The 12,403-nt window shown below is 51.6% G+C and overlaps 1 protein-coding gene across 3 annotated transcripts in view; it reads right to left on the bottom strand.

Moving 5' to 3' along the window:
- Window positions 1-3,102: 3,102 nt before the first annotated feature.
- The window catches only part of AP2B1 (adaptor related protein complex 2 subunit beta 1), an 81,118-nt gene continuing 71,817 nt past the window's right edge, over window positions 3,103-12,403 (bottom strand). For 2 of the 3 annotated variants that reach the window (XM_037374994.1, XM_037374995.1), the window contains 2 exons: window positions 4,683-4,837; window positions 3,366-3,605 (listed from right to left, as the gene is read on the bottom strand). In XM_037374994.1, coding sequence (XP_037230891.1) covers window positions 3,531-3,605; window positions 4,683-4,837 — 230 coding nt within the window. In that variant the 3' untranslated portion in view covers window positions 3,366-3,530. Of the gene's footprint in view, window positions 3,606-4,682; window positions 4,838-12,403 lie in introns of all 3 variants that reach the window. The other variant, XM_037374993.1, reaches the window with a different exon arrangement.

Here is a 12,403-nt window from a genome sequence, read left to right as displayed (position 1 = left end):
TACAGCGGCAGGGATTCTGGGGAGCCCACCCAGCGCAGCAGGGCTGGCCCCACCTCCAGCCAGAATAGCAAGGAGCAACCTGGGATGTCCCTGCCCCACAGCGTGGGCCTCAGGAGTGGGGAAGGCCGAGGGGACCACCCACCCCTGTGGCAGCTCCCAACCAGGATCACCCGTGTCCCCTGAGCTCCAGCACTGGAGGCTAACGATGCTAATGAAGCAAATCCCATTTGCAAGGTACAGCATGGCCCAGGGTTGGCCTGTGCCCGTTTATGGGGCATGAGCGTGCCTGCAAATCCAGAGCAGCAGGAAAGACCAATTTCTCCCCGAGGAGCCCCTAGCAGAACAGGGAGGGAGGGAAAAACCTCTTTCCCTTTGCCACAGGCTACGAAAGGGGACAGCGGCCAACATGGCAGAGCTTTGACCATCTCACAGCATCTTTTTTCCTGTTGGGCCAAATGCTGCCCCAAGCTCAGCCCCAGCACCACAGCCGGTGCAGATCCACCGTGGGGAATGGTGATCCCATCCCATGCCCAACAGCTAGGCGTGCAGCCCACCCCAGGCACACCAGGGACACAACAGCATCAGTGACCGCAAACCAGCCTGTCACTGTTGCTACTAGCCACATACACCAGCTTCTAACACAAACACATCCCAGTGCAGAGCACCACGGGCTGACACGGTACCTGCCAACCCAGGTCCCCAGAGGGTGGAAGCCACCTAAGCTCCAAGGCTGGCCAGGGGCTGGGGGAAGAGCTGCTCTGCTCAAGAACAGCACCTCCCAAACCTACTTCTTGCGTCGTTGCATTTCTGGCCACTTCAAGGGCTAACTTTGAAGCTGCCCAAGCTTGGCTCTGGCCCAGCACGGAGTTTTTGCAGCCCGCCTCATCCTGCCCAAGACAGGACCAGCGACAGCAAAGCCCTCTGGAAAATACCAGCCCCAGTCCACAGCAATCCCGATGCATCACAGACACTCACGACCTTATCATTTCTCTGCAGGGAAAGCAGGTCACATGACACGCAGCCCACCTGGGGCCCAGAAAGGCCTAAATGAGTACATCCATCTTCCACTCCTCATCAGAAGCTGTTCGTGACAGTGCCCCCTGCAAGCTTTCCCTGCTGCCCTTCGAGACGAGGAGAGCAGCAGTGGGTGGCAGAAGGACCAAGGATGCAACTTGCTACCTCCTCACCCTGCAAGCCCCTATTTTGGAGGGTCTCCACTGCAGAAGTGGCTAGTGAATGAAGAACAAAAGGCGCCCAGTGAGCAAACAGCCTCCTTCCCACCAAATCCAGCCTCAGCCCTGCCTGCTCCCATGGGCAGGGTCAAAAGCGGGGGAATCTGATTCTCTCCCCAGCCCACAGAGGCACACACAGCCACAGCAACGGGGAAATGAATTTATTGACACGGATGGCAGGTAAAGCCTGAAGAGCAACACAACTACGCGGCGAACACTCCAACGAGCGATGCAGCAGGAGAAGAGGGCGAAACGCCACTGACCGAGCCCCAGCTCTGCCCTGCAGCGCAGAGACACCCACACACCCAAAAAGCTGGGAAGAAATTTGGTAAAAGAAGGGGGTGCTCAGCAACCCCTCCCCATGTCGCAGTTATACCCTCCTCCCTGACCCAACGCAGCATCACCACACTTAGTGCCACTGGTGCTTCCTTAATTGCTCTATTAATGATTTTTGCAGTGCACCCGCAGGGCTTGGAGCAAATCACCTCCCAGCACACGTGGGCAGGGCTCAAGGGCTGGATTGCTCCAGCTCTGCTCCACTTTTTCCCCAGCCAGAGCACAGGGGTTCCTACACTGGGACATCACCTTCCTCAGGGTCCTACAGCTCCTGGGCCCTGCTAGAGTCTCTTCCAAGGGCATCGTGACCTTTTCCCAGCACTGGCTTCTTGGTTGCAGACAGTGCCAAAGCCCTGATGAACTATCTCCCACCGTAAAACATTTATTGATTTTTGAACGGGGCATCTAAAAAGACAACATGGGGGTTCTCACTGGGGAGACGGCGTCAAAGCATGCTGGGGAGGGTGAATCCATTCTGATTAGTGGCTTGGTTTAAGCAGGAGAAGCTATGGATGGCGCAAGGACATGCAAGAGGCTTTGCTTTCACTGCTGTTGCCGCAGCACTTCATGGTTGCAATGCAGTGAGTCCACAGCCACGGACTGGAAAGGGACACAGCCCTGGCCCTAAGGACAGAGCGGGAAAGAGGGGCCAGGGCCTGGGGCTGCTTGGGACAGGGGGTGAGGGCAGGAACCTGATGGGCCCTTGTTACCATGCACCTCTGGGCACAAACAGCCAAGCAGCAACCAGCAGAAACGCTTCCACAATCTGCTCCAGACCCAGCCCAGCCAGGACCTGAAGGCCCCAGGCAGGCAGGATGCAAACATTCCCAAACCGTCTCCCCTCATGCCACAGCCTGGGTTTTGAGGGACAGCAGGGGACCAGGGAGGGCCACTCCGCTCCCCGTGACACCCCAGGACACTGCCAGTAGCAGCCCCTCTTCCCTAGGGGCACAGCTGATGCCGGCAGCCCTGGCAGGGAAGCAGTTTAGATTTACCACCATGAGCCTGGGGGATGGCCAGGGGTTAGCGCAGTGCTGGGTGAAGGTGGCACAGCTCAGGGGACGGCCGAGAAGGCAGTTTGGCCAGAGCAGGCATGGAAAGAACAAGAAGAGGGGCTGTGGATGGGTGAGGATGCAGAGACCATACCTGGAGCTCTGGCAAGAGCCTTTTGCTCTAGGAGTGGGCTCATTCCCTTTGTTTCATCCACCGCTGTCCTGTTATCAAAAGCGGCCTCACTTCTCAAATCAGCAGCTAATGAGCCAGGGAGATGGCTGGAGTGAAAACACACCATCAAAAGCAGAGCTGAGTCTGCCAGCACAAGTGTAATAAAAAACTCCCTCTCTTTAGGGCTCCATCCTCCTCCACGGACCGAACTGATGGCTCTGCTCCTAGTCCCCCAAGGCCATGCTCACTCTGCTAGAGCCCAATGTCCCTGCAGGGCTCCCAATACTTCCTTGGAATCGCCTTCCCTTTAAGCCAATTACAATAGAAAAACTCAAAAAAAATGTATAAAAATATAAAATAAAGTGCAGTGTTACGTTTTCGACACTTTTGCCTTGTTTTAATGAGCCAACATGTGGTTTTCGCTTTTTTTTTTCCCAATGAGCAGTATTATACAAAATCGTAACTACGCCTAAAGCCATTTAGAAAACACTGAACATTGGCACAAAATGGAGAAGCCCACAAGAATTGACAACGAGTGAGGGGGACGTGGAAGTAGTCGAAGCAGTGGTTACAAACTCCATGGATGCTAAAAATATCAAAGGGGTTTGTTCCCTATCATCATTAGCACGTGGATACTAATTGCTACCTTGTTTAATCAGTGCCTTTGACTGAAATCCTAGACATGAATACAGCTGCTTCCAGTTAAGAGTGCTTTTCCCCACGCTAGTGGTGAAGGAGGGTCTGGGGACCCCTTTCTCCCCCCTCCTTCTGCAGGGTGAGGCACAGGCTGATCTCCTGTTAGTTTTTCAAGATGGCATCGTAGGCCTGGTAGATGTACTGGGACACTTCGGGAGCTCGGCATTTCAGGGAGAGCTGCAGAGAGGAGAGGAGAGGTTAGCGCTGGTGCAAAGGCAGGCAGGAGCTTTCTACCCTCTCCACGAAGGCAACTGGAAACGCCTGACCTACAGCATGGCTTGGACAGGTCACGGACATGGCTGATGACAGTCACCCAGAATATTTCTGCTGGGTACTGCACTCTTCATCACCAAACTGCCTTTTCAGAGCTTGCTACAAGCAGGAGGAGGTACATCAAAGCAAGCTCCCACTGTGGGGTTCTCAAATTCCTTAACAAAAGTAGGTGCCTTGCAAGCACGAAGGAAAGGGACATGCCCCAGATGCTGGGACAAGGGACTGACTTGCCCTCGTGTTGTAAAACCACAGCATAAACCTGGGATCTTTAATGATTTTTCTGCTCAATCCTAATGGACACAAATTTGGCTGTCACCTCTCTCTAAAGCGAGGATCAGGCTGAGACCAGGCTTGTGGCATCAACCCTTATGCAAACACTTTAAATCCCTTTCCAGCGTTCACTTTCACCCCGCAGGTCCCCAGACCATGGATTTTTCTTGAAACTCCTGGAACAGCTTCCAACAGGAGATAAATCCTCCACTACCGGGGCTGCTCAGACACGCAGGTCCGCAGAAGGGGAGCAAAGTCAAAGAGAATAGCTACAGGAGCCCATGATGCAGAACAGAGCGCACCTTCCCACCAGCCATAGCCTGATGCCAGCACAAGGCCAGAGAGCCTCTGACATCCAGACAGCCGGTCTCCGCTGCAGGAACGCGGCAGGGCATAAATTTCTCCTTGTTTATAAGAGGGGGAAGGGCATCCTGGCAATGTTTTCTCGCTAATGTCTCTTGGCTTTATCTCTGGGTAACCTTGGCAAGTAACTGCTCGTTGCTGAGCGGGCATTATCCCAGCTCACTGGTAACAGAGCAGCGTAATTCTGTTGTTTCTCACTTTTTTTTCTAGTTCAGTGGGCATTCCTAACCCCTCAGTCAAATTAACGGATCTCCCTCAAAACAAGCATATTAGGCAAAGTGGGGAATGCAAGGAGAGTTAGAAGGATCCCGACCTGCACCATGTGCCCTGCACAGCCTGACACCTCACCGTGTAGTTCGGGTTCCCCGGCTGAATGCGAAGCTCGGCCAAGATCCAGATGCCATTGGTGAGTTTCAGAGACTGGTAGAGCATGTCCTGGCCCTCCACGTTCCTCTTGGCAATGGTGTAGACGTTGTTGTTCTGCAGTTTGCTGGAGACTGTGTCTTCAGAGAGAGAAGACAAACACATCTGTTAATTCACATTCATCATCTGCAGAGACAGAAGAGCCCAGAGGAGCGTTCCCAAGATGCAAGTGCACAAGGAAACGCTGACTTCTGTCCCAGAGCTTTCCCTGGCGACAGGAGCAGACATGACACAAGGAAAAATACCCAATTTGCTTCATGGACCCACCCCATTCCTTTCAGGCTGTGATCCCTTCTGAAGTACCTGCCCATCTTGCAGGGCTTTCACTTACTGCTCCCTGCTCTGGGTTGTACAGGACTTATTGCCTTTACCATGGCGAAAGTCTGCAGCTCAGAGGGTAAGAGGACTCTGCTTTATCTACAACCCCCAACAAGCCCCAGGCAGGTTAACGGGTAGGCAGGTGAAAGATGAAGGTAGTGAAGAACACAGATCAGTGCCTGAGGCTCGTTTGGGTCCCTGGTTCTGAGGTCCCATCCCAACCATGACAGCTCCCGCCTGCTTCTCCCACCTCTCACGCACAGACACTACTGGCTAAACTAATGTCCTACAAACAAGTAAAAATACTTTCCTTTTTTTTTTTTTAAAAAAAAATAGCAATCACTTGAAAGGGTAAAAAGCCACCGATATCTGTCTGTAGACATCATAGGGCTGTGATACAGTTTTAACACACTGTACGACCTCAACACTTGCAGAAGATGTGCGATTTCACCTGGAGACCTGTACAGATATAACCATGACACGGGTTATTTCTAAAGGACCTTTCAAAGAAACAAGAACAGAGGCAAATAGGCAGAACACAAAGACCCACACCAGCAGCCTCTGGATGCCAAGGGGTTTCTCAGCACAGTACAGAGCAGAGCAAACCTCAGTCTGTGGATGCCAGTAAAAGGGGCACGTTCACACACTGGGTGGAAGGCTCAGGGAGGAGGACTGCACACCTGATAAGCATCAATGGCAAATCCCATTCCTGGCGCCCAACAGGAGAAATACAATTTGTTCAAGCTCTGCCAAGGGCGGGGTGGAACACCCTGTCTGCGCTGAGCCATCAGCAGCAGGTTGGACGCTTCTGACAGAAAGCAAGGGAGAGAAGTGGCCTTAAAGCAATTTGCACCCAAAGCCAAGAGACTGGTAACATGGTAGCCATTTCAAGGAGGGTGAGGAGCAGGGCAGCAGCAGAGAAGCAGCACAAAGCAACCATGCAGCTCTAATCCATCCCTGCAGCTCCAAACACCAGGATCTGCTGGCGTCAGTGCTAGATTTGAGAACGGATGCAAGCCTGTGCTGGTGCACAGGGATGAGAGAGGGGACAGCAGAGTCTGTTCACGCACCAGGGAATGGTAGAAGCAGGAAAGAAAGGGCCCCACAAATCCACACACGGATGCAGAGACTTGCACCCGCTGCCTCTCCCCGGGGCAGCGTTGATAGTCCGAGCAGCGGAGCAGCTCTAAGGGCAGCACAGACCCTTCGCCCGCTGCTGGGCTGAGCCCCTTTGCTTCCCAGGCTCCAGAGCGGCTGTGTGCAGGTCGAGGAGGGTTCAGGCATCCAGATACCCAGACACACTCAGATTTAGGTTTCCTCTCTTCCCCAGTTACTATGGAAACTGGCAGATATAAGTAACTAATGAGATCCTTCGCTTAAAAACCCTCATTCCCTCTGTCTCCTCCTCCCACCTCTACTCCTCCTCTCTACAACAAACTCACCCAGATTATAGGGAAACAGGCAATGCCGAGCAGTCCCCTGCTCGCAGGGAGCGTGGCTGGGAGAGACATCACCCACTAGGGATGGAGCCCAAACTCCCATCTCCTTGTGCCCCCCCGGCCAGCATGAGCAGCCTGTGGGGCTTTGCGAAGGCACGGTGTTCAACACAAGCAGTGGCTCATGGAGCGCATCCTTCTTCGCAAGGGACATTGATTTTGCTGGCTGTGGTCTGAAGCCCCTTTTGGACGTGTATCCTAGAAGTGGAACTGCTGGCAAGACTTGCTCCAGCAAGACCCCCTCCACTGGGGGATGCTGTCAGAGCAAAGGCATTCCCCGGGGAGCGTGGGTGCAGGGTCAGAAGCAAGGCTGCAGGTGGGAAGCTGTGATTCTGGCAGCTGGGGGGGCTGCTATCCCCTCACGGTGTGAGGGCAGAGGAGGGGAGCACTCCTGCTGCCCGGGGAGCTGTGCTTTGGGGCCACAGAGGGTAAGACGGGGCTGCAGAGCAGCTGCTCTTACGCCAAAGCCTGCAACTGTGCAATGGTACCTCTTGCAATTTCAACAGCCACTGCCTCTGCTGGGGGGCAGGATTTCCAAGCTGAACCTGCGTGTAGGGGGATACAGGGAGGGAAACAGGCAGGCAACTCCTAGGAACACCTGTTTTCTGCCCCCCTGCCTGACCTCAGTTACCCTCTAAAGAGTGCAAGAAACCAGACCAACACGCACCCTGTCTCAGCCTAACACCCAGAGCCATCGTGAGCAGGCTGGAGTGCTGATGCTTGGCTTGCCTGACTCCTCCTGGCCCCTCTCCTGGCCCAGATTTGGGGACTGTTGAAAGCCTACCCACTCTCCCACCCAGCAGCAGCTCCCATCCCTCCTGTGCTCCGGAATGTCAAGATTTTGGATTTTGGAGATCGAGCAGAGTTGCTAAGCAACAGTGCCAGGCTGTGTCTGGCTGAAGGCAGGACCGCTAATGCCATGTGACAGCACAGCCTTTTAAAAAAAATTTTAAAAAATATTTTAAAAGTCACATATTTGCTGGTAGCAGAGAACTGAGCTCAGCTCTGAACGGAGCTGCTGGTTTCTGAGTGAGAGCTCAGCACGCACCGAAGCCCTGGTTAGTGCTCAGCACAGGCAGGAGGGCAGAGCTGTGCTGCCTGGGCGCAACGTCTCCCTGCACATGGGGTCTGGCGACTCTGCAAACCGGAGCCACACAAGTCCTTCTACAAGACGGCACGGTCTACATCTGACCTTACTAAGCAACTTTCCGCAGGGCTTTTTCTTTTGGCTCAGTGCTTATTCTCAAAACTCTCCTCAAGCACAATGTAAGGATACATCACCGAGGGCAGGGAAGCTGCTGACATCAGTTCATCTTTCAGGGTTGTTTCGGTTTTTTGTCTGTTTTCCCGGTTTTGGGGTTTTTTTTCTTTTTAAACAGAATTCTTTACCCTACCTCAGTCCAACAACTAAATAGGACTCATGGAAACACAGGCATGCAGGGAAGAACAGCCGGACAAGGTTTTCTGCCTTGCACTGAAGTAGCCTAATTCTTCAACAGCACTCTCCTTCTGGGTAAAGCAAAGGACATGATTAAATCTACCTGTCCAGCTTAAGACCTTCACTTCCAAACTCAACCAGCCAAGACGACAACAGGAGTTTCCACAAAGTTCATTAGCAACTCAGAATCAACATTGACTATACATAGTTTTTGAACTTGGGCCTTCGTGGCATTTTGCAACAAGCATTAGATATCAGGAAGTAAAATTTAAATGACTATATTTTATACTGTAGTAGCCAAAAACATCCCCATGCCATTGCTAGCAACACCTGAACGGCTCTGAGCACCCAGCCAAGAACTGCATTCAAATACCAAACACATCTGCAGATTCTGATCCAGTGGGAAGGCACTTTGGCCAATATTATGACAGTACATTCATTTCCATGACATGTCATATGCACGAGTTCTATAATTTATTAAATGATCAGGTTACCAGATTTGCACATACAGAAAAAAACACACCTGGGAAGCTTGCGTATGATTGTCCCTTGGGTTGTTCCAGCAAGAAAATCCAATTTCCCTTTGTTCCAGCATTAGCAATTTACTCAGGGGAGGAAAACCGAAGTGACCACTGCATACCAATAAAGCCACATTCAACTCCAAACACTACGGCTGCTGTTTCACACCAAACTGCAGACCAGTAATTCACAAGCAAAACCAAAGTTCCTAGAGCTGCTGAACAGCACAGCAACTAATTGCCTCCAGTTTAAAGGCATTCGATCTCTGCGTGCACATCAGCTTGTCTTCTTTCACTCTGTGGGTTTGGCTAAGCAGAACTTAAAAACAGAAAAACACTTAGCTACTCTGATTTGCATCTTAGCTTAACGTAGTGGTCCTTTAAAATTTAATCAAACTTCACATGTGGAAAAAACAGTGTAAACAAGGCAAACAGCTTTAGCAATTGCTCAGTTGCAAGGGAAACCTCAAGTCGGTATAGTTGCACCAACAGCACCCAGATCACTTGAGATATAACAGTCTAGGAATCTATTTTCATGCACTAGATTTTTATGTTTTCATTAAAGAAACCCAAACTCAGTCAAGCACTGGATTCATAAGAGATGAGAATGCTGGGGTATAACCATGACCTTGTGTTTTCCTTAGCAGTTTTATTTCTGACTATGGTTTTCTCTATGGAACAATCCTCACCCCTGCCTTAGAGGGAGATGCATGAAAACAGCTCTAATGAATTTAGGATGTGCAGCACACTGAGCACACCTTGGCCCCATGACACAACTCCAGAGAGACTCGCTCCCTCACAGCCACACAGCTCCAGCCCTGAAGGACAGCTTCAGGCCAGTGCCAGCTCTCACTGCTGGAAACCTGAACCCCACATCCCTCATCCAGAATTAAGCACTCATCTCTGAGTCACTGGGAACTGTGGGAATACCTTCGAAGGGTCCAGGACTTGCTTTTTTTTGGAAACAAAGATGCTGGAGACAGGGACGAGAGTGGCAGTGCTGACTGTTTTAAGGGTACCTGCTCCTCATCCCACAGCCTGGCACCTCATCCTAGGTTCAGCTTGCAGTGCTGTGGGCTACCTGCAGCAGCCAAGATTTTCTGGTTCTTCCATGCCCTATTATGGGGTGAGCTGCCAGGGACAGGAGATTTTTCTGCCATCTCCATCACAAAACATCAAAGCTCGAGTCAATCCTATTTGGCTTGTCTTGTGGGCACAAGATGGATCTTTTACCTACAAAAGCCTGGGCGCACAGATTCGCACAGAAGCATCTCCACTGATGGACTGCGTTTATCTCCTTTTTGTTTGAAGGAACAAAAGAAAAAACTTGGGGAAAAGCCTGCAGTATTCACAGGAGGTGCCATAAGGTGACTGTTGCATGGTGACAGCCAGCCAGCCCTGGATGTACAAGAAATGTGCAAGCTGCTTTCTTGACAGATAAAATCCCAGCCCCCTAAAAACCTCTGTTCCAAGCCCATTTCACTTTGGTTTAAAGCAAAAGAAATTCAATTTTCAGTTTCTTCACTGAAGAAAATCAGCATGCCCTGTTTAGCTGCTTGGTAGGGCCTCCTGCATCTTCACACGTAACTTCAGCCCCACTTCTCACCCGGCGCAGCAACAGCCCAGATCTGAGCGCTCAGGAAAGTGAAGCCTCTTTGCAGCTAGGAGCAGAAAAGCCAGGCACAGAGGGTGCAGGGACCACACTTCTGACCAGCCCTCTGCCCAGCAGCAGCCACGCACCATTGGGCACGCTCTGCTCCAGCTGTCCGACGCCTGCTGCAGCCGCGCAGCTCCGTTTAAGTGGCTGGTGGTGCTGCGATTAGGGTACATCAGCTGGGAGCAGAGGTATTTTTAGCTCACAGCTAAATTCACGTCACTGGGCCGGAATCGGTTAGAGCAAAGCATGAATGGTGTGGTGCGTCCCCAAGCCTCAACGGCAGCTCGCCACCAAGTGGGTGGGCTCACGCTAGGTGTGAATTACTTATCCGAGGGGATGCAAGAGGAAGGATAACAATTTTTGTGGCAGCTGCACACCTCTGGGGAGCTAGCAGTGCTTAGAAGCTTTTCGCCTGTGCTGAAGGGTCGCAAAAACCCAGCGTCTCCTAAGATTTAGTTAGGAGCGGTGGAAATCTGCAGACTTTGTTCTGCACAGCTCTGCCACGGCAGCTGTTGCATACCTTATTTTATGCAGTGATAGGAGAGCTGCACGCAGTGGTATTTCATTGGTGAACAATAGAACCACTGACAGCCCAAGTCACGAGCTTTATTCTGGTTAGGCATCTCCTACAAGAAAGTCTTTTGAATATGCACCATCAAGTTCCTAAAGATAATATACCCAGAGCTGCTATTCTTGGAAGAAAGGAGGTGTCTTAAAACAAGGCTTTTTTCACTAGATTTAAATGATCAAGATTGGAAATCCTGAGAAACTATTGCCCTACTGCGGCACATGGCTAGACACCCAGCCTTGCTCTGGTATAAACCAGTAGCAAGATGGATTCAGCTGTCACAGAGCTCACCCAGCTTATTTCTCCTCTGCCCTGGTGTGCATCACCAGCTACTTGCCATGCTGTGAGAAGTCTCCATCCCTGAGGAAGCCCAACTCTCCCACATGGTCTGGAGTATGGCTGACCCTTCTACAGGTAAAACTTGATGCTCTTAGGATGGTCTGTACTGGAGTAGGTTACTAGTTAGATGAATTCAAGGTGAGCAGCAGACTGAGTCAGGGTTGTATTGGTAGTTAAAATACAAGAGACTAAGATGAGCACGCAAGATTTCCCTAGTTTTCCCTTCTGCAAGCTATTGGCCTGCTCTGTGCCGAAGCCCAGGTGGTCAGGGAAGGAAACGGCCGATATAGTTGCAAGAGGGAGGAGGTGTCGGCAGCAGAAATACAAACGCAGAAGCTTCAAGCGGATGGAAGTGTTTGAAATCTGTTTATGAGACATGACCCACTTTCTCCCGTACATAAGCCAAAGAGCCTGACAGATCCTGCACGCCCCCGAGCATCCCGAGTGATGGACAGTGCCTGGGAGAGGCACTGTGTCCAGGGCTCTTGCTGAAGTGCTGAGACAAGCCTCTTCCCACCTGAGCCCTGGCAATGGCTGTGGATACCACTGCAGAGAAACCGCCCAGCATCCCCCATGCTCCCCCTGTGAGTTGTAATGTCTTCTCTACTGAGTACCACCAACTGCGGCAGGTCTGGGCAAGCAGCCGGGTCCTGAGCTGGTAAACCCTCCTGGAATAGGGAGTAATGCCCATCACTCCACATTTTCTAACATTTTCTTGCAGAGGGAGAAGGCAACACAGGCCAGGCTGCAACACTGCTGGTGCTCATCTTCCCAGCCACGCACCCCCAAACTCTCCCTCCCAGCTACACCCCCTGCTAGCCAGCACCACAGCACCCCAGCACCACACGTGAGGCGTTACCAGCATTTCTGATTTGAGACCCAAAGAGCCCTGGATGGCGCGGTTAGGGCACGGCCGGGGCAGGCAGCATTCCCGGCAGCAGCACTGCAGTGCAGGGGGAGAGGCTATGCCAAGCTCGGCCGGGAGCAAAGGGAGGACAAGGGGAGGCGCAGAGGTTGTTCTCACTTGAAACCCCACAGTGAAATCAAGTCATAAGGTCCAAGAGCTGCTATTTTTTTCCCTCTTGTGTGCTCCATCTTTTATATTCCAAAATAGTAATAATTATGAGCACAAAGAGAGACACGGTTTCTGTCTGCAATTGAAGCAAGAGGGTGTTCATTGTGTAATAGCAGACATGGGAGAATAAAAAAGGTTAGAGGCTTTGTAATCAATAGACACACTTTTTTTCCTCAGTGAAACATAGCAGCTTTTGGTAGAATCACTTGGCTCCTGTCCAGAACCTCTTGAACAGGA

The sequence above is a fragment of the Falco rusticolus genome, chromosome 1 (genome assembly GCF_015220075.1).
Source record: "Falco rusticolus isolate bFalRus1 chromosome 1, bFalRus1.pri, whole genome shotgun sequence".
NCBI classification, from domain to species: Eukaryota; Metazoa; Chordata; class Aves; order Falconiformes; family Falconidae; genus Falco; species Falco rusticolus.
This window is presented reverse-complemented; position numbering and strand designations above follow the sequence as displayed.